At 44.2% G+C, this 26,958-nt stretch overlaps 1 protein-coding gene across 1 annotated transcript in view; it reads left to right on the plus strand.

Annotated features, from left to right (window-relative positions):
• Nucleotides 1-26,958, plus strand: part of LOC125441537 (collagen alpha-1(V) chain-like) — an 87,573-nt gene that overhangs the window by 20,166 nt on the left and 40,449 nt on the right. The window contains exons 7-11 of the mRNA XM_048512146.1: nucleotides 10,607-11,431; nucleotides 13,300-13,344; nucleotides 15,588-15,707; nucleotides 24,625-24,663; nucleotides 25,712-25,765. Of these exons, the coding sequence (XP_048368103.1) occupies nucleotides 10,607-11,431; nucleotides 13,300-13,344; nucleotides 15,588-15,707; nucleotides 24,625-24,663; nucleotides 25,712-25,765 (1,083 nt within the window). The remainder of the gene's footprint in view (nucleotides 1-10,606; nucleotides 11,432-13,299; nucleotides 13,345-15,587; nucleotides 15,708-24,624; nucleotides 24,664-25,711; nucleotides 25,766-26,958) is intronic.

The raw sequence follows: 26,958 nt of genomic DNA on the forward strand, positions 1-26,958 counted from the left end.
GGCTGGTTTGGCATGAACCAAACAAGGTTTAAAATAAATCCATTGGCATCCAAAGAGCTATCTCCTGCTGAATCATATCTAATGTGTTCCAAACCAGCCACTCTGTACCAACAGGCAATGGAATCTCTGTGGTTTGAAGCAAGGTCTGTTGTGGGACTGGGAGTATTGAAGAGATATCCAAACCCCAGAGCCTTCTACAGGCACAGATGGGGAGCACAGTATCAGTCCCCAGGATTGGACCACAAGAAGTCACTGAACTGTGGCCAGGACTCAGATCTCTGGTCATTTGTCTGTGATAGATGGGAGTCTGCTATATTTTAAGGCAGGGCTTCCAAGAAATGGACTGAAAACCTGCAATTTCCTCATAAATATCAGAAATTTCTAGTACCCCATGACTATGACCTAGAAATCAGAAATTTATGCTGAATAAGAGCTGTTTTCAGCATTTGCCTGATTACAATTTTTTAAAATGTAAAAGGTTAATTTTTTTTTTATTTATTCGTTCAATTCATATACCGCCCTCTGCAAAGGGGCTCAGGGCGGTTCACAACAATTAAATACATTAAAAACATGAACAGCTAAAACATTCCACCCTCACAAAGTTAAAAGAACCATAATTGGTTGATGGCGTCAGAAAGAAATTAGCCTCCTATCTACCTCACAAAACTCAAGGCAGCTTATAAGACAAATACACAAAATAGGCTACATAAAATATATTTTAAAAACCTAAAAGTTAAAAACACAATTTATGACTGCATTCATATTCATGAGACACTGCTCCTTTTGTGTGTGTGGGGGGGGGGGGGGCGTGGGGAGGGACACCATCTGTCTTTAAATAAAAACACAGGCCCTTTCTGCAAGAGCCAATAACAGTGCTTTAGGGATGGCAAAAACGACGTCCCTGAGGAGCTCAATTAGCATGGGAAGCTTAACTGCATGGCAGCAACACCACCCTGGCTCCCCAGCTGACACGAAGCTGCTGTTTCCCAACCTCGCTCCCCAAGCGAGGTTTTTGGGAAACAGCGGCTTCCAACCGGTGCCATGCAAACGGCAGCGGCTGGAAGGCGCCATCCCCCCCTTCCCAAATGCCTTACTGTGTCCTCCGGCCTCTGGCACATCGCAGGAGCCAGGGACACCCTCCCCCCTGCCCTGCGGCGTCTGAGGCTGCCGGCAGGGGAGGCGGCGAAGGTGTCCCCTGGCCTGTCACTGATCGCCAGAGGCCGGAGGGAGCACAGTAAAGGCGTTTGGGGGCGGTGCAGCCTGCAGCGAGGAGGCTCGCCAGTCTTCCACATAACCCGGCAACGGGACCATTAGTCTAAGACTGGGGGCCTGGTCGGGGGGGGGGTTGAATTCGGCGTCATGTCGCGCACGACCCAACCCCTAGCGTTAACCATGCAGAAAGCTTGGCCAGAGAGAGCAACATTTTCATCATAAATGCCTCCTGGTGGAGACACATTCTTCACTGGAACAAAACAACTCACTAGACTGGAGCAATGTAGCCAGTGGGGTTGCAAAATATGTGAAGATTTTGGGGATTGCATCTGCGGGGAGAGGTTGAGAAGTCAGGGAGACTCTTTTACGGCCCTGGCCCCTGCCTGGTGGAACACTCTTCCTCCCGCTGTCAGGGCCCTGCGGGATCTTGGTGAGTTCCGCAGGGCCTGTAAGACAGAGCTGTTCCGCCGGGCTTTTGGAGAGTCCGGCCGCTGATGTGCCCCCCCTTCTATTCTAGTCTCCTAAGCTAGGGTCCCCTTACCATCTATGGGACCCCTCTTTCCCCTCTCCCTTTTGGGAAGGTTTTATCAGAAATTTTATTGCTGACGCTGTTTTTATATGTTAAACGCTGTTTTTATTTAAATGGGTTTTAATTACTTGTTGTTTAATTATGTTGTTCACTGCCCTGAGCCCTTTGGAGGTAGGGCGGTATAAAAAACTCAAGAATGAATGAATGAATGAATGAATGAATGAATGAATGAATGAATGAATGAATGAATGAATGAATGAATGAATGAATGAATGAATGGATATAATTCCATACAGTCCACTCTTAAAAGCAGTCATTTTCTCCAGGGGACCTGATCAGTTGTAATAATGTGAGATCTCCAGGCATCCCCTGGAGGTTGGCAACCCTAACAGCCAGCCACACACTGCCTGCAGTGTTATTGTTAATGGGTTCAATAGTACAAAGTCCACACTGAAGCAAAACAAAACTGTAATCTTTATTGCCGAACAAACACAGCATTCTCCTAGCTTCCCTGAATGTTCTGTGACTCACCTCGCCTGCAGTTCCTGCTCTTTAATCAGCAGGATTCCCTATAAACTCCCGCCCCATATGTTCCTCATAAGGAATGTGTCTCCAAATTACAACACTCACTGGAGTTACTGCCCTACCTGGCCTCTTATACTTATGAAAGGCCTGGCCTTCTGCCCTTTGCTCAATGGAGCAGGATTTTCTGCCTGCTGCGATTCGGGTTCTGAGCCTGGCTTCATCAACTCGCAGGCAGGATCATGGGTTGATGAGCGCACGTTCCAGTCTGGATTTGTGTACGGTCAGCAGCTATGCAGACCTGACCCCCTTGGGCTGTTGGATGCACAGATGAAAGGATGTCAGGGCCCGCTTGTAATCTCTGGCTCGGCTTGCTCCCTGGTATTGCCTTCACCGTGCACACCAAAGGCTGATGGGCATTCCACTCCATTAGCCGATGCACAGTGGGGGGGTCTCCCTTTGCTGTTCTTTGTTCCAGAAAAAGACCATGAACATTACTAACCTGATTATGACAAGGTATAACTTCTCGCACTTTGAGGTCAAGGGGCTCTTGGCTCAGGACGAAAGGGCCAGCTGGCTGACTGATGTTTACCTTGGCAAAAGATAGAAGGGTTAGCATTGAAAAGGGTGGGCTTTTTGTGGGAAGGGGGGGGGAGTTATTCCTGCTAGCCTTTAGATGCTGTGACTTACCTCAAATATGAATTCTTAGGACTGGTAGATTGAATAGCCTCTCTTGGTGGTATCTCCCCAATCTATGTTGTGTCTGAGGAATGCGAGCGCTCTCACTACTCCATCATCTCAGTATGATTTTTGATGCAGAAAATTCAGAAAAAGCTACATTAGGAGAGGACCAAAGATCTGTTACTTTTCCACAATCCACATAAAGATAGGGCTTTCAGAATATCATAACTGAGAGAAGACCCAGCAGGGGTAGGGAAGTGGTCAGCTATACAGAACTGTAAGGTTAGAGACTCCTCTATCCTTTTGTGTCACCTCTTGTCTGTCCTTAGACCAGTGATGGTGAATCTTTTTGAGACCGAGTGCCCACACTGAAACCCAAAACCCACTTATTTATTGCAAAGTGCCAACATGGCAATTTAACCTGAATACTGAGGTTTTAGTATAGAAAAAACGGTTGGCTCCAAGGTGCCATTACTCGGGAGTAAGCTTGGTGGTAGTTGGTGACTTTGCTTTGAAGCAACTGTGCAACGCTTCTAACCGGTGAATCACGACCCTAGGAGGGTTTACTCAGAAGCAAACCCCATTGCCAGTAACTGAGCTTACTCCCAGGTAAAGGATCACGCTTTCGTTCTTTCCATGAAAATCAGTAGGGTTTACCAACACTTAACAGGGCTACCTACACTGCTTCCCTAAAACTAGGTCTTAGGTTAAATGCTAATAATCTCCCTGAAATAATTACACTATTATCACATGATGAATTCTGTGCACATGTGCCCACAGAGAGGGCTCTGAGTGCCACCTCTGGCACCCGTGCCATAGGTTCGCCACCACTGCCTTAGACTGATACTCTCAGGTCTAATATCCTCCTCCTTCTCAGACATCTCCTCTCTTTTCTCAAGCTAGCAAGGTAGCTGCAGGCTATCCCTGTCTCTCAGCTTTCCTATTTGAAATGTAGTTCCCTAATAAACATTTAATTTTTACCTTTAAATGATGAATCTGCTGCTTCTCTGTGATACTAGCACTCTGCCAATGCCTAATCCCAAGACATAAGTGGTTGATGGTGAACCAAGTCACTGCCCAGAAACCAACTTTTCTACCAAAATTAGCAGCTAGTGAGTCATTCTTTCCTCAGTCATTCACAGATGGCAAAACCAAAACTACAGCAATCAAGAGGGCCTACAGGACTTTGCTAGGAACCTTCCATAATGTGTGCCATGCTAGCCTGGTTCTTGAAACTGACTGATATATGAAAAATGCACAGAATTTAAATCCCTCTCAATTTGTTTTATTTTTTTTTCTATTTCTTTGTAGATCTGGGTTTTTCCCCAGTCTGTTAAAAAAAGGTAGCTTTCTGTCTTTCCTTGCTCCCAGTCTTTGGATTTAAGGATTCTCATCTGGGGCCATCCTAAGAACTAAATATAATAAATGGGGGACCCATGGAGGGACCCCTCTTGTGGAGGGGCATCTCATTTCTCCCTCCCTCAACTATTTCCTCTTTCCTTCCCTATAAAATAACACTTCACCTTTTTCTACTTCTTTCTCTCCTTCCTTTCCATCAGCCAAACTATAATTACTTGCTCCCTTTAGGGTTGCCAGCCAGTAGCAGGTAACTCGTGGGAACACAGGAGATGTGTGTGATGGTGCTACATCATTCTGGGGGAAATCTGCAAATGATATCAATCAGCTCTGGGAATCGCAAGAAACTCTATGGTTTTACCATGGAGTTTCTGGTGATTGCAAGAGCTGACTGACCTCACTTTCCTGATTTCCCCAGGAAGTGAATGCAATACTACCAGTTGATGGGGATTTTCCCCCCAATCATCCACCATAGTGGTGGCAAGAAACGTTCACTCTTATTTCCAGCTTTATGTATCCAGAGTTTTGGCTACAATGAAAATTGGATATTTTGATGATTTTTTTTAAAGTTTCCAGACTTGTATTAATAATAGGTTTAATGAATGACATTTTAATACATATAGTTTTACACTCTGCAACTAAATAAAAGGGTCTTGTTCTTTTAATGTGTTGCTAAAGAAGGGAGTTTGGCAGGGTGCCATTTCTGTCTCCTGCTGACACTGGGATGTGGCCATCTGAAATTTTCTCTTCATGTGCCCAATAATGGAAGAGAAGCCCTGACCTCAGTTGTGCTTCTGGTCACCTCAGTTACCTTTGTGGCAGAAGCATTTCTGCCTGCCAGCTTTTTATATGGAAGTCTGAGGAGGGCTGGCTGGCCTCAAAGCCTCTCTGTGAGCTATTTATATGCCTCTGTGTGTTGCCTTGGCAAGCGATTCTTGTCTGTGGCTCAAAAGAGAAGGCTCCTCTTTAATTACCTCTGAGGGAGTTTTGGGGAGACAGAGCAAAACGCCTTTTCAGGAAGGAAAGTGGATAGCATGGGCTGGATGGCATAAGCCCTTAGAGAACAAAGCGGCCTTTGAGGTTGGTGGCTGGCACAAACCAGTGCAGCTTGAGGACTCTTTGACGTTTTGGCCCATTCAGCTTTCATGCTAGTCTTGTCCTCTGCAGCTTCTGCTGGTGGGTTAAGGCTGGGTTTGGCACAGAAAACCCATTCAGTTGCTCAAAGGTTACATTCAGCTTGTAGAGTAGAGTATAAGAAGAGTTTGGATTTATATCCTGCCTTTCTGTCCTCTAAGGAGATTCAAGGCAGCTTACAAACTCCTTTCCCTTCCTCTCCCCACAACAGACACCTTGTGAGATAGGTGGGGCTGAGAAATTTCTGAACAAACTGTGACTAGCCCAAGGTCACCCAGCAGGAATGTGGGAGTGGGGAAACAAATCTGGTTCACCATATAAGACTCTGCTGCTCATGTGGAAGAGTAGGGAATCAAGCCCAGTTCTCCAGATTTGAGTCCACCTCGATATGATTAAAGTCTATAAAATTATGCATGGGGTAGAAAATGTTGACAGAGAGAATTTTTTCTCTCTTTCTCACAATACTAGAACCAGGGGGCATACATTGAAAATGCTGGGGGGAAGAATTAGGACTAATAAAAGGAAACACTTCTTCACGCATCGTGTGATTGGTGTTTGGAATATGCTGCCACAGGAGGTGGTGATGGCCACTAACCTGGATAGCTTTAAAAGGGGCTTAGACAGATTAATGGAGGAGAAGTCGATTTATGGCTACCAATCTTGATCCCCTTTGATCTGAGATTGCAAATGCCTTAACAGACCAGGTGATCGGGAGCAACAGCCACAGAGGGCCATTGCTTTCACATCCTGCATGTGAGCTCCCAAAGGCACCTGGTGGGCCACTGCGAGTAGCAGAGTCCTGGACTAGATGGACTCTGGTCTGATCCAGCTGGCTTGTTCTTATGTTCTTATGTTCTTAACCACTACACTATGTTGGAAGCCACAGTGTCCTGCTTGTAAGCTTCCCAGAAGCAACTGGTTGACTGTGATTGGAACTAGGTTGCTTGGTTCAACTTGCATTCACATACAACACATACAGTATGATTATTCTGCATCAAACATTGAGGTAGATGGCTGAGAATCAGGGTATGGCTGCTATGGCATTCACATATTAAGATGTACTCAGCTTTGCCAGTCCAGTTTGGCTGGGAAGTTGGTTTTGTTCAGAGATGCTGAGATATCAATCTGGGCATTTGTTCTTCAAATGCCATGTACTCTTTGGGTGGCCTTAGCTGAACATCTTTCCCCAAACCTTTATGTTAAAAATAGTAATTTTGAGCAACCTTGCTAGATTGATACAAAGATTACCATGGAAATATATGAAGCATCTTAAGTAGATGTGAGCCCATGTGTATTGGAGGATAGAATACTGGACTAGGACTGGGGGGGGGGGGTTCATGTTCAAATCTTCACTCACTGGATGGCCTTGCCTCATGAGGTTGTTAAGAGGATCAAATGTGGGAGCATACCATGCACACACTCCCTTGACTTCCTTAAAGGAAATATGCAATACAAATGTATTAATTAAGGGCTGTTAAGAACAGAAGAACAAAAGAACGAGCCTGCTGGATCAGATCAGAGTCCATCTAGTCCAGCACTCTGCTACTCGCAGTGGCCCACCAGGTGCCTTTGGGAGCTCACATGTGAAAGCAATGGCCTTCTGCTGCTGCTGCTGCTGCTCCTGAGCACCTGGTCTGCTAAGGCATTTGCAATCTCAGATCAAGGAGGATCAAGATTGGTAGCCATAGTAGATCAAGTTCTCCTCCATAAATCTGTCCAAGCCCTGTTGGGGTGCTGCGTGGTTTCTGGGCTGTATGGCCGTGTTCTCTCCTGATGTTTCGCCTGCATCTGTGGCTGGCATCTTCAGAGGATCAGAAGGCTGTTGTTTTCTTGCTGTCATGTCTCAGCTTACTTATGGTGATCTCTGGTAGGGTTTTCAAGGCAAAGAGATGTTTAGAGGTGGTTTCTATTGCCTGCTCCCGTGTCATGACTCTGGTATTCTTTTGAGTTCTCCCATTCAAATACCAGCTGTAGTCAGCCATGCGTGGCTTCTGAGATCTGATGATATCACGCTATCCTGGAGCTATCTAGGTCAGGATGCTATTAAGTATCAGTGTTAGTAAATTTAATGCATGTGCGAATTACCTCAGAAACAGCATTCTCAGGACGTTTAGACAAATTATTTCTGTAACGGTTTCTCGTATGATACGCTTCAAGACTGAGAACTGTTTTATGGGGATCATTTTAGGCTGCTTGCGTTTTTTTTTAATATTAATAATTCTTATCCCATCGTTTTTACCATTTTATGGGATTATTTTGTACTTTGTGATTCTCTGACAGGTCTCTGGAGAGGCATCATATATAGTTTCCAAATAAACTGATACAAATTCATCATGTGGTGCAGCCCTTCTGGGACTTTAAATAACATGTAGTTAATTCGCAGATGCAAAAATAGACAGAGATACACATGCTTTCCTGCACAGACAGTGGTTGCACCGGTGAACATTTTTCTTAGTGACTTTGCTTTTCATAGGCCTTTTTTGTTGTTATTATTGCTAGCATGGTCTCCCACCTCCATTTTGAAGTAATACAGTCCCAGAAGGATACTCTTTTTTTTGGCATATGTTGTTGGGCTAATAGGCTTGCCAGCCCTTGACTGGAGACTTCCAAGAGGATTGTGGGACTGCATTTGCAGGACACTGAGAGATGAATAGCACTGTATGAAATCGAGGCATCATTTCCAGCTAAAACAATTAGAAATGACATCACTGCATTGTGGACACTCTAGGATTTCATGTACGATAAAAACATAGGCTTTCAGAGGATTCCTAGAGTATGGGGATGTTCTACAATGCTGTTTTTGTTAGAAGAGAAGGACTTTACGTTGTTTGCTGCCTCAACGACAGAGGGGGTTTCACTCGTAAGCCAGATGCTAGATAGGGACCTGGGGATTACTCTATCATGCTGGCTCTATCCCTTTGATGTTAGACTGATACTCTTAGGGACTTCCTTCTGGCTCTCACTCTCTCTCTCTTCTTCATGCTGTCCAACCATCTACAGCACCATGTGCGTAGAGAGAATGGATGCTGACTAAACTAGATTAGATTAGAATAATGAACCTATCTATCTGCCTTTCTATCCAGAATGGAGTTCACTAATGAATACTCTTTTTATTAGATTAGAAACTACAAATGACTCCGACTGTTTTTTGTGCCAATACTCACACACGTGTTCAGGATATGCTCCATTGTGCTCAGCCCCAGTGCACTCTGATCGTTGTGTAAAGGTATAATCTCTACGAGGAGATTATCCAACAGTTTTTACCCATAATTTTTCTCTGCTGTCCCAATGAGTGTCAGTGGGGGATAGAGAACACTGGTGGGTGTTTTCTCACCTGTGATAGGGAAATGGCAACCCCATTGGCTCATAGTGCATGGAAAAAGAATCAAGGTTTGGATTGCTTAAAAGTCCTTTGCACTTGAGCTGAGGTCTTTTAAGTGTGGGATCAAATTTAATAATTCAATTGTCCACTTTTTAAATTTTAACTTTTTGAGAACAGGACACCCTTATTTAGTTCCAGGGTCAACCTGTTGGCAAAAGTATGACCGAGCACCATTACTGCATTGCTGCAAATGAAGCCTTTCTCCCGTATCCTGACTTTTGTAATCATGTGGTTGTTGAATTGCCAAGAAGCATGAAGAGAAGCCAAATGGTTCTGATGCCAGTGAGGGACAGGGTAGGACTTCTCCTTGCCACCCTCCCTTTTCCTTGGAATGTAGATACAAACTAGCAGTTGTGGCATCTCAGGATCCTGGCCATGTTTGTGGTTTCTCTTCCTCATGGGATAAGAAGAGCCCTGGAGGAGGACCATCTTAGCAGGAGCCAAATGGGCAGGGCCCTGCAGCAGCTCCTGCAAAATCCATCTCTGAATGCCCAGGCAAGTTTTTCCAGTCTTATGCTTGTCTTTGCCCTGTGTGCTCTGCCTTGCACAGCATGACAGGCATTCTCTTGGTCTTTCTGTTGGTGAATTTGTGGGATGTCGGCACAACTTCCACCCATGTTTCCAAGGTGGGTGGAATAGCTTAGCTTGAACTTGCACCAGTAACAGTCTCTTACAACAGTGGTTCCCAACCTGAGGAACACATACCCCAAGGAGTACACGCCAGAGTGTTTGGGGGTATGTGAAAAAATTTCGTAGTGGGTTTGCTAATATGGGGCTGCAATTTTAAGGAAATGGGTTGCTGGGAGGTAAGCGAGTGAAAAAAAGATTGGGAACCACTGTCTTAGAGGATTGGATTTTATTCTAACATACTATATGTTGTTGTTATTGTTTTCCTAATATTTCTGAAATTGACTTTGTCAGGTTGTGATCTGGGAGTTGACCTCACCAAATAAAGTGGGACATTTTGGGAATCAACTTGCATAGGCTCGCACTAGCAAGAAACCAGAATCAGATTTTAAATACAAGCAAACACCAAGGGCATTGCAACTGACATCATTTGTTGTTGCCCAGTAGAATGTGTGTATACTCACAGGCATGCATATATATGTGTATATGTATATATAGCATCATATATAACGCTATATATATATATATATATAACGCTATAGATAGATAGATAGATAGATAGATAGATAGATAGATAGATAGATAGATAGATAGATAGATAGATAGATAGATAGTGTTATTTTTTCATGAAAACAGTATATCAAAAATACTCAGACAAATCTCACCACCAATCTAAAATTGACAATGGGAAGAGAGGGAGGGAGGGCTGAAGATGAGAAAATGCAGCTAGCTGTACTTAATAATAAATGTCAGAACTAATAACATAATTAAGCCCTTCTGGACATTAAGTTAATCCTCACAATGCTTCTTGAAATTATATATAAAAGTTAATGTACTTCCTCAGTTTTCTCAGAGTTATACTTATTCTCTCTGGATGTTATAAACTTAAGCCAGTTGGAGATAAAGCTTCATTAATCCAGTTTTAATAAGTGAAGTGACTTTTGATTTTCAGTTGGATGTGATGAAATACCCTACACATTTAAAAAATTTCAGATGCAGTCCTATTGGGGAGGATTTCAGGCTTATGAAATCAGTGGGGCTTACTTCTGCATAAATAGGAATCAAATCAGGTTATTAGTCCATAAGTGTCTGCCCAAAAGATGCACAGTGCAAAACAACTAATATGGAATTCAGTAATTTTGTTTTGTTTTTTTGCTTTCTAGGACTCAAAGTCTGCTGTTTCTGATTCGGTTTTGAAGTCTCCAGTTGAATGGGAGGATTCACAGAAGGAACTCAGTTCTCTACCCAGTGAAAACCTTCCCGTTTCAAGCATGGCTGCTAAGAGACCAGAAGAAGAAGAAGAAATGCTGACGCCTAAGGAAGAAGGCTTTGAGCTTCTAAACACCACTTACGATAAAATGGCTAAGCCTGGAATTCTGGGCTCGGAGAGCAAAGAAAACCCTAACAATTTGGTTGCTGCAGTTAACTCACAGGATTCTCTCAATCTCAAAGATGTTCAAGCAACTGATAATGTTGTCATCCTTTCAGGAACACCTTCCAAAGGAAGGCATCTGGCTAACAAGAAGGGAGACATCTTGAGGACTCCAGATGAGAACTTCACGGAGGAAAAATTCACAGGGGACAGTGGCTTTTGGAGCCAGCTCTCAACCACAAAGTCCCAAGATGCCATCATAGATCTTGACAGCTCTTCCATCTTGAAAACCCCTTCAGAGGGAGGTGACACACTAAGGAGCAGTCCTACGGTCTCCTCTCCAAACTACCACATGAAGGCTGTGGTTTCTGCAGACACAGACAGAGGGCTTACAAACCTTTCCAGAGCTTATACAGCCTCCAGAGATGTTGTGAAGCCAACGCAAGCAGAGTTAAAAGCTCACATGAATGGTGTCCATGGGCAAAAGACCATGACTTACCTGAAGGAAATCCCCATTCAAGAGCATGTTCCAAACAGCTTTTTGGAGACGACAGAACTGCAAAGAATCCACCTTAAACCTGGTCCCCGTGGGCCAGCAGGACCTCCTGGCTTGCCTGTAAGTAGAAACACATTAAACACACACACACACACACACACACACACACACATATACATACATACACACACACACACACACACACACGGCCTGGACTGAAATTCTGTACGTGCTTGCTTGGTGCTTTGTTAATGTCGTTATGTGTGAACCAGGTGTAACTGCACAAACGTAAATGCAATTCATCTAGGGCAGGGGTCTGCAACCTGCGGCTCTCCAGATGCTCATGGACTACAAATCCCATTAGCCCCTGCCAGCATGGCCAATTGGAGAGCCGCAGGTTGCCAACTCCTGATCTAGGGCTTTTCATTCTTTCAAAAGTGGTGGAAGAATCCACAGTACTATGCAAAGTCAAAGCTTACACATCATGTCCCCTTTCTCATCTAACAGTTGCTTCTCACAACCGTATCTATCTGTGAATATTTTTCCCATAGAAAATTTTATTTCCCTCCTAAATATTTAAATAATCCTATTTGCCTTATACTGGTTTCCCACTTTAAATCAGCCCCCCACATCTGCAATTTGTTTTTTTTTAAACCACTGAGAAAAATCACTGAGAAAAATAACCAAGGGACTACATGTTGTGTGTAGCTGAACACTTAAGAATAGCTTTTATGTGATCCTGTGGAGAACTGTACGTTGGCTTGTGTGTTACAAGCCATTCCTCATAAGCTTCCTGTTGGCCTTCCTTCGAGTACTAAAGGAAAACTGTGTTTGTACATCATTCGTTAAAGTGTTGTGAGGGAAAAGAGAAGAGGTGTTGAAATGTCCCTAAAGCAGAGACATGATGGATTTCCCAAGCATTTCAATGTGTCCCAGAAGGCCTTGAGTCAGGAAGCCATTTTTTAAAAACTACCCAGTTGGCTTTTGGCCTGCTCCATTACTCAGGCCTCACAGGGTGCACAATACACAGTAAAAGCCTGCAACTGATTATTTTGCCCTTCTAAATATATATAGTTCCACTGCTGTGGGCACACTTCTCTTTAAGTTGTTTTCGATTTCAATAATGTGTGTGTTTGTGCATGGTGAAAAGGGAAGGTCATCATTTGTTGGTTCAAAAACATTGGAGACAGAGGGATTTGGGACTCAAAAAGACTGACAGGGACAAAATGGGGAGGCTTCCTGGGTACTGGTAGCTATTGGGTAGGACAGTGGTGGCGAACCTTTGGCACCTTTGGCACTCCAGATGTTATGGACTACAATTCCCATCAGCCCCTGACAGCATGGCCAAGACAAGGCAGATGGAAAATACATGCAAGATGCCTACATCAAGGTCTTGATCTTCTAAGCCCAAAATCTTCCAGGTCATGAATATTTCTGGGAGCTAGGATTGCCAACTCCTGTTTGGGAAATACCTGGTTATCTTGGAGGTGGAATTTGATATGGGTAGAATTTGGGGAAGGGAGGCGATTCAGTGCAGTATAATGCCATATCTATCTTCCAAAGCAGCCAGGAGAGCTCCAGCAACCACCTGGAGGTTGTCTACCCTACGGGAAGCATCAGTGGTAGAGCATTTGTTTGGCATGTGGGAGGTCCTAGGTTCAATCCCTTGCCTCTCCGGTTAAAGGCATCCAGGTAATAGGTAGCATACAAGACCTCTGCCTGATACCCTGGAGAGCGGCTGCCAATCTGAGTAGACAATTCTGACCTTGACGGACTGTTTGTCTGCTTCAGTATAAGATGACTTCATGTGTGTTCATCTTCTTCCAAATGAGTCCCTGCATTCACAGGCATTAAGCACTCATGTGAATGAAGCTCTCCAATGTGTCCATTATTAGATATCTGGAAGTGGCTAAAGAGGCCAACTGCCAACTCAGTTCCCCATTAAACACAGTATTCAAGATATAACTTTGTTTGGTCTTGCTTTACAGGGTTGTCCAGGGAGAAGTGGACCGAGGGGGCCCAAAGGAGACAAGGTGAGTCAACACAGACTTGCAAAACCTTTTCCTCACTTCCTCTAAAGAGTTCAAGCATTCTAATTCCTTCTTCTTCATTGATCCTTAATATAACCTTGTGAAGTTAATTAAGCCAATGTGGTGTAGTGGTTAGAGGGCTGGATTAGGATATGGGCCTTCACTCTGCCATAGATGCTTAAGCTACTTCGTGGGGTTGTTGTGAGGATAAAATAGAGGAGAACACTGTATGCTGCTTTGAGTCCTCACTAGATAGAGAAGGAAGGAAGGAAGGAAGGAAGGAAGGAAGGAAGGAAGGAAGGAAGGAAGGAAGGAAGGAAGGAAGGAAGGAAGGAAGGAAGGAAGGAAGGAAGGAAGGAAGGAAGGAAGGAAGGACGGAAGGAAGGAAGGAAGGAAGGAAGGAAGGAAAGGAAAGGAAGGAAAGGAATGGGGAAGGGCAGGGCCAGTTGAATGAGAATGACCAGAATGAGCCAGACAGAATGAGAATAGGGCAGACAGACAGATGATGGACGGACATAGATGTGCAAGTCCATCAATTTTATGGTTGAATGGAAATTTGAAATCAAGTCTCCTCCAGTCCTTGTTCAACTTTCTACCTGTTAACACCTCTACCGTTTTTTGTCTCCATGTTCATCCCCACAACAGCCCTGTGAGTCAGGTTAAAATAAAAGAGAGGGACTAGTTGATTGGGTTGTCAGATCTCCTATTATGGCAATGCTTTCTTCCCACCACTTCTCAGAATGGGCTGGCAACCTTCGTTTGGAGGCTTGTGAAGGACAAAATGGGATGGAAATAATATGTCTAAACTGCATGGAATGAATTGTGACCTCATTATCCCCAAGATGGTCAATGCTGTTTCTGGGCTGGATCTCACATGATTAAGTGCTCCTTGACTGGAACAAAAATGTTATATGCATACAGAAAGTAAGAATGTTGGATAGAAAGTTAGGTTAGAACCTTTGTCTCTGACAGGATAGTTTTATGTGTAAAGGAACGTGTACATATCACAAGTGTGGATTTATGGGATTGAATTTTCATCAGTTTTAAAAACATTCCCTTAATATTGCTGTCTTGCATGTAAATGCAAAAGTCTTGTAGTTGCAGAAGCAAAAATCTTGCAGTTGTCTTCTGGACAAGCTACTTAGATTTTTATGAAAGCATAGCCAGTAGGTCTGCACTTCAGCAAACCAACCAACCCCTCCCCAAACATCTTATCAATATTGCTCGGGGCATTTTTGTCCTTTAAAAAGTGATTTAAGGGAGTCAAAAATGAATCCCGAAAAAGGCCTATTTTTTCTGCATTTTTTCGGGCTGTTTCAACCTCTTTCTCGCCTCCCTCCCTCCCTCCCTTTTCTACTGGCTGGCCGAGTCCAGGATTCAGTAGGCAGTGTTTGTTCAGCTCTGCAACTCCTGTTGCCTCAGCTCCCCAAGTGGTGTTTAGAGGCAGCTGGAATTTTCAGGTTTGGGTTTAATAGCTCTGACAAATTTTGAATTCTCCCAAAAAAAAAGCCAGTATGGGGATTCAGCTTTTTTCAGGTTTTTTAAAAAATTTCCAGGACCATTAACCCAGAACCCAAAAAATGGTCCACACCCCTAGTAACCAGGTGACCCCTCAGCCCCACTAACTTTCTGAATCTTGTAGTCCAGACACAAGTTTTTTAGCTCACCAATAACTAGACTGAACTGTGGCTCTGTGTCAAATACGTGTTCTGTGACACACATGGAGTTTCTATCTTATGGAATCAACGGCCCTTTCCCCACTTACTTTAAGCCCCAGCTACTTTCGAGGGAGAGTAAGCCCGGGGGTCTGGCACTCCCACACTGAGAGGCGCGACAAGGCGCCCAGCCACCCGGCGCTGCTGCTGTGCAGCCCCTCAGCGTGAGGCATTCCTGGCGCTCTTTCAAAGGGCGCCTTTTGATGACCCCGCGCAGAGAGCAGAGAGCGCATGAAGGCCCAGCGGGATGCGTGGGGGCAGCGCCCAGTCTTGTGCTTGCCAGGGATGCCTTGGCAGCTGGGAGTGTGTCGCAGCAACCCTCGGAAAAGGGTAAGTGGGGAAAGGGCCATCCTGAGTCTGGCTGCTGTCCTGTTAATAGAAAATGAAATGAAACCCCACTTTCTGCTCTCTCTCTTTCTCTTTCTCTTTCTCTTTCTCTCTCTCTCTCTCTCTCTCTCTCTCTCTCTCTCTCTCTCCCCCTCTCCCTCTCCCTCTCCCTCTCCCTCTGTCTCTGTCTCTGTCTCTGTTTAGGGATATCCTGGTGCAATTGGACGAACAGGTCGTACAGGTGACCCAGGCTTGCCAGGGGTTCCTGGGCCCCCGATCATTGTTCTCTGGAGGAACTCTAAGGAGGACTGGCTGGCATTTATGGTAAGTATTGTCCACCACCTCTTTCCACTCAAAGGGAAGAAGAAGGCACATCTGTACCCTCATAATTTTGTAACATAATCTTGTTTCTGTAGATACTGCAAGTAATCATTCTGGAACCTGGGTCCTGTCCTGATCAGTTTTCTGGGTTAGGAATTTTTGCTCTTTTGAATCAGTACCACTTAAGACTGTGTGAGGTGAAATAGTATGAAGATCCCATATACAATATCCCTTAACGTTCTTAGAGGTCATTAGGGGTGCACAGTCATAATGGATCCAGTGCCATCAATGTGCATAACATTTTATAGAGTTCAAGGCCAGGATGGCCTTGCTGTTTTGTCTTCTATATTTAGTCTCCCACTTTCAAAGGTGATGATGGGCTCATCCACATGTGCCTCAAAATGCTGCTAGAAGCCTCTTCTCTGTCCTGTTCCTTCCTTTATCATGATATTCTGGCTATGGCAGTATCACCGAGAAGCCACATAAGGTCCAGATTATTTGGTTCCCTGCGGTATGGAAGCAAATCTCTCTGGACACCTTTTACGCTTCCCTAGCCTCCATTCGCAAACCCAGCTGGCGGTACAAAGGATACCTTTCTGATTAGAAGCACCTGGGGAGGATGCACAGAGAATCTCGGGGGCAGCTCCATCTGGCCTTTCCTCTTGTGAAACGCAAGCTGTCTGTTCCGTATTTTGTTCGCTTTTGCCTGGATAATTGGTGCTGTGCGCTGATGCGGCATGCAATTAGCCAAGGTATATTGGAGTCGTGTGATGTATTAAGACTTTGTAAAGTCACAGGGTGCTCTCTTGCGAACGATAATGTGCGTGGAAGGAAATTACGTCCCTGTTTTGTAATAAGGGCAGCTTCCTAGTGGGGATTTTCTACTGGGGGAGGGAAGCATGCCTGTGCTTTTTTGGGCGCTTCCACATAATGCCGTCCTTTTTCTGAGATGTGTGGGGTTTGCAGGGCTTTCCCCTTTAAGCTGAAGCAATGGAACTACCTGCTTAGCTCTGAGGAGAAGGTGAAACTCTAGGGTAACCCCCAGCAGAGCCTGCTGTGCCTGCAGCCAATCCATAGAAGGGGATGGAGCTCAGCCCTGCTTTCAAAATGGTGGAACTCATCTCCCCATTTCTCCTTCTCCTTTACCCCTTTAAAAGCCTCTAAGTTGTGAAACAGGTGCGTGCGTGCGTGCGTGCGTGCGCGCGCGCCATGGTGGGGACCCAGCAAGACTCTCCTCACTGGGGTGCTTGGAGATTTTTTAGAGCTAAGGTTGGAGTTGTTGTTAACTGATGTTTTAACTGGAATTTTGCTGTGATTGTGTTTTAATTGACTTGTACATCGCTCAGAGCCCTTCGGGGATAGGGTGGTATATTAAATTTGAGGAATAAATGAATAAATAAACAGGGATAGCAGCATGAGGCAGGTCAATCAGGCCCTGTCCCCAGGGGTTTATGTACAGAAAAATGGCATCTGGGGCAAAAAAATAAAATTATGCCTATTTTTTAGATAACTGTATCAAAGCATCACCCCCTGTTCCCTGAAATACCTCTACAAGTGTTTCTCCATTCATAGGCATCATTGGCATAAAATGAAGTCCACAAGCATAAAATAAAATAAGGACCATAGTAGGCATGAAATAAAGGCACATTCAGAATAATGCACTTTCAATCCACTTTCAGTGCACTTTGCAGATGGCTTTTACTGTGCAAAATAGCAAAATCCACTTGCAAACAATTGTGAAAGTGGATTGAAAGTGCATTATTCTGCATGTGTGGAAGGGGCCGTAGACCACAGGCATAAAATAAAAAACAGAAGACATTTTTACTCCAAGGAATCTTTCTATTGTTGATCATCTCCCTGTCATAATTCTTCTCCCCTGCTTCTCCTCCCCTCCCCCAAAGAAGTCAGTTCCCATAATTCTTCCCCTGTGAAGGCTAAGATAGTATGTGGAGGAGAAACTTCTTTTGCGCTTTTGAGATCTAATAATGTTGGTAATAATATTATGATGTTCTGGGAAAAAATGGGATGTGGAATTCTGGAAGGAGAAGAGAAGAGGAAATGGAGAAGGGAGGGAGGGAGGGAGGATGAGACCCGGTGTGAGGACGGAATGAGGCGGAAGACAGCCGGAAGGACGTGAAGGAAGGGCCGAAAGGAAGATGAGAAAGAAGAAAAAAGAAGAGATGACAATAAAAAAAAAGAAAGAAAGATGGAGAGAAAGATGGAGAGATAACAACAAGAAAGGATAGATGAAAAGAAAGAATGATGGAGAAACAGATGAAAATAATTTTTAAAAAATGGAGAGAGAAACACCAAAACAGAGAATGCTCAGGTACGGATATTTGGTCATTGACTGTAAATAAAGTCTACTCTATTCAGGTGCGGGCAATTGTTCATCTGATCTTACCCTATTTCAGAGCGGCATCTTCAGAAGCTTTGCTTCATGTGGCTTTGAGCCATGTCCTTTGACCTTCAGCCATCAACCCATAGCAAGGCCAGACTAGCAGTCTGTGATCTGCTCCTTCCCATTCTAGAGTTCCACCTCACCTCTCTAACAATGTTCTCAGGCTCGTCAATTTGGACCTCTTTTTAGGAATGTGATGGAGGGTAAGAGAAGTATGTCATTGTGCTCCTTTGACATGGGAATCTTCTGTAGGCAAAAGGGCGTAGGAACCAGGCGGTTGCCCCAGGTGCTCGGCCGGAGATGAGAGAGAATTCTATGGTGGCAAAGCCTTTGATATTATTCTTACCTATCCAAAGAGCTTTTTCATGTGTGAACTGTCCCAGACAGGCAGCTGTGCTTCCAGTAGAGAAGATCCTCCCGGCTCCTTAGCCTGGGTAAAAAGCAGGTCTTATCCAGCTAATGATACTCATTCAGTCAGTCAGCAAAGACTCCCCTTAACCCTTCTGCTGCCTTTAGCTTGGCGTAGGGAACAAATAGCGTTTGCATTTTCATTAGCCTGCTGTTTCTTCATTAGAATTTTAGGGCAAAACTACAAGTGATAATGGAGAATTGTTGCTGTAACTCCAGATATGTAATTTGAGAAAGGAGGTGAAATAGATTAGAGCCATGGGCAGGAAGATAGAGAGTTGAACTCCACTTCCTCTACTGTGCTGTTTCCCCCAATCCAAACCGTTCCCCCAGTTGCTTTAAGTTCTGATTGATGAAAAAAGACAGGCATAATATGGACAACTGTCTTTTTCCATATTGGAGGTTAAGGCAGCTGACAGGCATTTTCAGTTGGGAAAAGGGCATGGAGTGGAGTTAGCCCCTTTCCTGAGTGCTGTCACCTTAATCCATAAAAAATATACTCCACCAATATCTCCTGCAAGTTACTGTCTGAAATTCCAATCACTCTAGCATTCCAGTAAGGAAAAAAGACAGGGTTATCCCTAGCTTAAAGACCCTGGGGATTGCAGATCTAGCTTCCAAAATCAAATCATTTGGTGCCGATTGGCTTGTGTCGAAGTTATCAGAGTGCAAGATCAAAGGTATCATCAACATGTATTTGGGTGATATTGCATCAAGCTGTGAGTGAGTGTAAGTGTGCCTCGATTCAGGAAAAAAATCCTGCACAAAGAAAACTGCCATGTCAGGGTGAAGGATTATATCCGCCTTCTCCCTGATATATATGCTGGTGGTCCCTGGCCTGAAGGATATCCTGTCAGCATTTTCAGCCTGGTGGAACTCTCTGCCAGATAACAACAGGATCCTGTGGGACCGTAACCAGTTCTGCAGGGCCTGTAAGACAGCGGCCCCCTCCGCATTAAAACTGTAGGCAAGTTAAAACAGGCCCTTTCCCCACTTACCTTTGCTGCCCTTTGCTGCACGCTACTCTCAGCGTGCAGCATCTCTGGTGCGCCCCTAGGCATCCCCACGACCCCACGCTCTACGCGGGGTCATCAAAAGGTGCCGTTTCAAGGAGCGCCAGGGATGCTGCGCGCTGAGGGGACGCGAGAGCGGCAGCGTTGGGGCGGCTACATTGTCGCCGCCCCTGTAGTGGGGAGTGCCGGGGGACCCCGTGCTACTTGAGGAGAGTAAGTGGGGAAAGGGCCACAGATACATTTCCCCATGTTCACTATTCATACCAGTGTAAGGGGAAAGAGAATAACGGAACAGAATAAAGGGAGGAGAAGGAAAGGCCCACAAGAAGGAATAGGCCTGATGGAGCAACTCTGTCTTATAGGTCTTGCACATTTGTGATTCTGTTAAGGCTGATTGTGAGAGATGGAGAGTTCTGAACCAAAGGCCACAAGCAGCAAAGAAATGCCGTTGAACCGCTGTGCAGCTCCAGTTATTTCACTGTGGTTTGCACAGACTTTTCAAATAGCTCATAACTTGTGATGGTCAGCATCTCTGCTCAAGATGTAATTGGGTCATATCATCTGCGAACCTCTGGGGGACCCCCCCCTGGTCTACACTGGATTGTTTCAACGTACAACGTACATTTTCACATTGGTGCTTGGGAATTGAGAGCCATACAGGAATAGTAGCACATTCGTTCTGTGCTGTTGGCTTACAATATTCTTTTATGGGAAGGTGGCACTTACTCCTGGCATACTGTGATTCTTTTTTCTATCATGTAGATTCCTAGCAAGATGGATAGACTGAAGTTGGAGCCAGTATATTGTTTTATAAATTACTTCCCCTTTCTAACAAATTCTAGTCAATTTTAAGAACATAACAACATAAGAAAGAGCCTGCTGGATCAGACCAGAGTCCATCTAGTCCAGCACTCTGCTACTTGCAGCGGCCCACCAGATGCCTTTGGGAGCTCACATGCAGGATGTGAAAGCAATGGCCTTCAATTTTGACCATCAAAAATAGTTTCATCAACCACAGTGGGTTACAGATCCACAAAGACAGCTCTGGGCACATGTTTGCCAGTTCCTGTTTCACTAAAAAGAGTGTTGAATGAATCATCCCCCCCCCCCCCCCAATGCTTATATCACTGCAGTGACCCCTATTTCAGAACCAGGCTTCTGGTAACAGGTTTATGGCAGTGATATAGTCACTAATCACAGCAAATCTCAGTGTAATGTTAATGATAAGATGAACTTTAACTGGCTTATGCTTTGATGCAGTGGTAATTACATGAAGACTTGAACAGTTTTATTTATTTATTTAGTTTGTTTGTTTATTTATTTATTTATTTTTCATTCTTATATATTACGCCTATCCCAAAGGGCTCTGGGCGGTGAACCACAAGATGAACAAAACAAAACAGTGTTGGAGCCACTGGCGTAATGCCCATTGGGCAAGGTGGGCAGCTGCCCAGGGCATCACCTTGTGGGGGGGCATCAAAATGCTGGGTTCGTTTTTGGGTATTTTAGTGGTTTTCCATTTTCGGCCTGCAGGGGGCGCAATTTTTAGGCTAGCCCAGGGGTAGGGAACCTGCGGCTCTCCAGATGTTCAGGAACTACAATTCCCATCAGCCCCTACCAGCATGGCCAATTGGCCATGCTGACTGATTATGGATTCTGTTTATCTGGAAAACATGATTCCACCAAACTTCGCGCTGAGGTAGGGAACCTGCGGCTCCTCCAGAATGTTCAGGAACTTCTGAATTCCCATCAGCCCTACCAGCATGGCCCAATTGTATGCTGACAGAACTGATAGGGTATGAATTCCTAGTATCTGAAGAGCAGGTTCTGAGCACCAGGCTTTCTAATTTCCAGGTATCATCAGGAGACTGTCCTTATGCTACCCCCCAAGTTTGGTGAGGTTTGGTTCAGGAAGTCCAAAGTTATGGACCCCCAAAAGGGGTGCCCTATCCCCCATTGTTTCCAATGAGGGAGCTAATAGGAGATGGGGCTACAGTTTGAGGGTCCATAACTTTATCCCTCCTGAACAAACTGCCTAAACAGGGGTATCGATGAGGGCAGTCTCCTGATAAGACTCTGAAAGTTTTGAGACTGTGCCTCAGAAATGTGCCCCCCACAGCCTGCAACCCCCATTGACAGCAATGCAGAAAACTCAATGCAGAACAAAGATTCTTGGGCAAATTTCTAGGATGTTCCTGCAGTGGGTGCATTTTTGATGTATCAGCACCAAAATTTCAGGGTATCATCTGTAGATGATGGCACCCCCCCAAGTCTGGTGCAGTTTGGTTCAGGGGGTCCAAAGTTATGGACCTTCAAAGGGTAGCCCCCATCTCCTTAGCAAAGAATGGGGATGGGGCACCCCTGAGGAGTCCCATAACTTTGAACCCCCTAAACTAAACTTTGCACCAAGCTGAGAGGGGGTACCATAAGACAGTTTCCAGATGATACCCTGCAATTTTTGAAGGTGCCAACTATCATCAAAATGCACCCCTGCAAGGAGAAACATCCCAGAAGAGAGAATTGCCCAAGAATCTTGTTCTGCATGGATAATTCTATTATATCCATCAGGGGAGACCTGCAGGAACACGAGCGAAGGCATTTCTGAAGGCACAGTCTCAACTCCATCCATAACTTTGGACTCCTTGAACCAAACCTCACCAGACTTGGGGAGTAGCATAAGGACAGTATCCTGATGATATGCTGAAATTTTGGTGCTGATATGTCTAAAATGCACCCCCTGCAGGCACCAATGTCCTGGTGCAAAAAAATTGGTTGTGGTGGAGTGGCCGCCCATGGGGGTGGGGGGGGCATCCAACTCAGGTTTTGCCCAGGGCTACAGTTTGCCCAGGGCTGCCTCGTTACGCCCCTGGTTGGAGCAAATAAATGAATACAAGTTACAAAAAGATAGGCTCCACTTAATCATAACATTAAAACCCTACTAAAACCCAATTAAACAGCGCCTCATTCAATTTACACAGTTTGCACCTTAATTCAGAACATTGTGTCGTAATGTGAATGTTCATAATGATTAAAAATGGTACTGATGATTTTTTAAAAAGTAGTTTCATTAATACTAAGCAACAGGTTAACTGGTCCCCTTCTGAGTGGGTTGCAACAGCTGTGATTATGAATGCTGGTGCAGGTATAAAATGGGAACACATAGTAAACCTCAGTTTTAATTTTGAGCAAGCGAGGAAGAATGTCAAGGCAAAAAAGTACGGCTCTCAAATATATAACTTTAATTACGAGCTGAAAAAGAATTTCAGGGCAAGAATTTCATTACAACTAAGCATTATGACTTAGGGAAATGTTGATTCTGAATCAGTTATTTTCACACTTCAGTGATGATCATTATTTAGATATTTAGACGAGGTTTTCTTTCCAATGGGAGCACCAAGTAGCTTCCAGCACTGTTTTCTGCTCTTCCATTTTATCTTCATAGCAACAACACTGTGGGGTAAGTTGGGCTGGCAGAGTGTGAATTATCCCAGTGAACATCCATAGCAGAATAGGGGCTTATGTCATTGTCAACAATTGTGGATCCGTGTTCCCTAATGAGAGGCCATTTAGATTTTCTCCCTTAATTTTCACAATATCATCAGATGCGCTTGCAATGTTCGGCCGGGTGCACCTAATGCAAAAACCGCCCCTTCGCTTTTCCTCAGCTTTAGCTGTTTTCTGCATAAGATGCCAAATTCAGGTTAACACCAAAACCTTTCTCTTTTCACCCCTTCAGTGCTGTTAATGCAGAAACTCTTTTTGTATGGAGGAACCTCAGCTGTTGCCTCCTTAGTTTTTTTTTAAAGAAATGTAATGGAGCACTATAGCAGCCCCGTGGCACAGAGCGGTAAGCTGCAGTCAAAGATCTGCTCGTGACCTGAGTTTGACCCCAACAGAAGTCGGTTTCAGGTAGCCAGTTCAAGGTTGACTCAGCCATCCATCCTTCCAAGGTTAGTGAAATGAGCACCCACTTTGCTGGGGGTAAAGTGTAGGTGACTGGGGAAGGCAATGGCAAACCACCTTGTAAACATAGTCTACTTGATAAACAATGCACTTTCAAACTGCTTTCAGTTCTCTTTGAAGATGTGGAGAATAGCAAAATCCACTTGCAAACAGTTGTGAAAGTGGTTTGAAAACTCATTATTTTGCGTGTGCGGAAGGGGCCATTGTGATGGATGTCACCCCATGAGTCAGGATTGACCCGGTGCTGGCACAGTGGAGTCCCTCTACTTTAACCCTATGAAACACCATCCCCAGCTGCAAATCCTACTTTCTCAACACAGCACATTTGTTGAAGAAGAAAAAAAGTTGCTTCCCATTATATTTGCCCTTTTAGCCATCCTCTGTGAAAGGGTTTCAGGGAGGAAAATGAGGTCTGACTGGTTTGGGAAGGGAGGGTGCAAACCCCAGCCCCGCCAGACAGATTGTCAGAGAAGGTTCCCCCCCCCACACACACCATTTTTTTTGCAGTTTCGACTCACATTAATCAATTTAGGATAAACTTTAAAAGAACCATGACTCCTGCTGCTGTTTTATCCTAAGCTAAGTTTGCTCATCCGTCATCTCTCGGAGAGCTCAGTTTTTTATTAGAAATATTTCCAGATGTTGAAAGATCTTTGGGCATCGTCCTACAGGGAGATTTCTTAACTCCGTTTCTTTCTCCCTGCCTCCTGTTCCCCTGATAACAGTATAATCATCCTGGATTAGTTGTGTCTCTGATCCTAGAAGTCAGGTACTTGGAGGACATGTTTGCTTAATTTGCCTTTAGAAAAATATCCTCTTTTTTCCATTTACAGTGCTAAAAAGTGCTTTTTTTAATTGTGAAATATTTTTGTGCAGTTTTGGGGAAATAAACAACTAAAAGTAAACAGAAAAAAAGAGTTCTATAAGGAGAGAAGGATGGACTCCCAGTTTCTTCTCTGCCAAATATAATCACAATTAAAAATTTCAAACTTGTTCTCTAGTTAAAAATATAGAAATATGATCCAGTTAGTTCTTTATTATTGTTACTAATTAAATAGGATTCTTACTTTTTCTCTGCTATGTCTTTTAAAAAGGAAAAAAAATAATTCACACTTTTTTTCTCTTTCCTTTTCAGCAATCTTCATTCTACCAGCTTCTTTATGCAGGCTGGCCGGTGAGTAGAATCCTGTAAATCTAGTGATAGTATACAAGATAATTGAGTGGCATATTCACACCATAACTATGTAATGAAATCATTCTGTTTTCCCTAAGAACTGTAATTCTGTGACGTTGTAGTTTGAGGACTGGGGAGTCTGCACCCCGCATTCTTTGAGAGAGCTCGTGCTCAGTGGTGGGATTCAAATAATTTAACAACCGGTTTCGGTGGTGGCATTCAAATAATTGAACAACTGGTTGATTACAAGCACCGTTTTAACAACCGGTTCTGCCAAAGTGGTGCAAACCTGCTGAATCCCACCACTGGTTGTGCTGGTATACAGCCTGTGCAACCTGTTAGTGTAGCTATTCTTTGTGAAATAAATAGAATCATTGTGAACTTCAGTGATGGGCAAAATCCCTGCAGCTTGATCACCCATCCAGAGTAGCATCTTTGAACTCTCGGGGAAAAAATTATTCCTTTGTTATCAAGAGTTCTAAATTGGCTCACTGGTTTTGTGGCACTGGCTAGCCTGAACCAGTGGTGGGATTCAGCAGGTTCGCACTACTTTGGCAGAACCAGTTGTTAAAATTGTTAAAAGTTCTGGGACATCTGCATCTCTCAGCGGATTGAGGATATGGCCAACTTAGGGGAAAGGAAGCTACATGGGGGGCTTGCAGCTGAGAAGGGTTGGCCATTCCAGGTTTACCCCCTGGCTGAAGGGCATGGTCACATAGAGTGGCAGGTGGGTCTCCCGATGTGAGAATCCACCCCCATACTGCACCAGTGTTCCTGCAGTTGTAGCAAGCAAAAGCTGTAATTTTTCTCAACACAGATTTGTGGGTAGTTCATTCTCCTTAATAGCTTCCCCCTGGGGCTGCAATAAGGTTCCTTTCCTGAAATAAGACCCACTGAACTCTGGAGTTTTATTTTTAAGAGATTCGCACGTATGTTGTTTGCAATGAGCGAACAGGCCCTAAGATTCTCCCATATCCAGAACAGCCTGATAAATTAATATTGTTGATTGTGTTCCTTTTTATTTCTTTAATTAAAAAAAAACAAACAGCGCCAGCCAGGACTTCCAGGATTGATGGGTCACCCAGGAAAGTCAGGATTGCCTGTGAGTTAAGAAAAATCTCCTAAAGAAAACTAGTCTTCGGGATTATGATTGTATTGATAATAGAGGGTGTGTGTAAGTTTTCCATAATATAGCCTGCCTTTACTTGCCATAATCGAAATATGAAAGCTCTTGGAAAGTACGCATCCTGAAATCTCAGGCAGTCTTCTGACATATCTTCAGGCATTGCTCATGTCATGTTCAACACTATTTCAAAATCATGCATAGGGTGGTTGTTTTAAAAAAAGGCACATGTAGGAATTTTGATACATTCTTGTCAACTGACAAAATTAATTTGAAACAGCTCCTCATTCATGCAGTGTTTCATTCCCATTTAGTTCCCCGACTTCTCCCTTCCCTTCAGCGCAGGCCTTTTGCCAATTCAATCTCTCAAAATTCCTCCAAAATCAGTAGACTTCTCTTCATTAAAAAAAAAAATCACATGTACACTTCACAGTATCATAAGAACATGTTTGATTTGTCTCAGCGAATTCGACGACTTATAAACAAATACAGAATTGATTTATTTTCATGAAATGTCCAACCGCCATTCATACCTCAACAGCAAAGATTCTGGTGGCACCTTAAAGACTAGCCTACGTTTTGTGGGTCAGAGCTCAATCGGATGTTATGGAGATAAACTTGAAAATAATAAACATCTGTATTAGATGATGAAGAAGAGGTGTTTGGATTTATATCCCCCCTTTCTCTCCTGCAGGAGACTCAAAGGGGCTTACAATCTCCTTGCCCTTCCCCCCTCACAACAAACACCCTGTGAGGTAGGTGGGGCTGAGAGAGCTCCGAGAAGCTGTGACTAGCCCAAGCTCACCCAGCTGGCATGTGTGGGAGTGTACAGGCTAATCTGAATTCCCCAGATAAGCCTCCACAGCTCAGGCAGCAGAGCTGGGAATCAAACCCAGTTCCTCCAGATTAGATACATGAGTTCTTAACCTACTACGCCACTGCTGCTCCTCTGGAATGCTGGGACATTCCAGACATTTGTACCTGTTGTGATTGAGAAATGCCACATAATTGCATGTCCTTAAGACCTGGTTGAGAGATAGGATTAAACATCTGGATCAATGTTAATCCAGCAATTCACCTTGGCATTTTCCCTATGGAGGCTGTCTGTGAGAAAACAGTTCAGTTTGTAAATCTTTATACTTCCACAAGCAATCCTGCAAGCATCAGATGTT

This window comes from Sphaerodactylus townsendi, linkage group LG12 (genome assembly GCF_021028975.2).
Source record: "Sphaerodactylus townsendi isolate TG3544 linkage group LG12, MPM_Stown_v2.3, whole genome shotgun sequence".
In the NCBI taxonomy this organism is placed as follows: domain Eukaryota; kingdom Metazoa; phylum Chordata; class Lepidosauria; order Squamata; family Sphaerodactylidae; genus Sphaerodactylus; species Sphaerodactylus townsendi.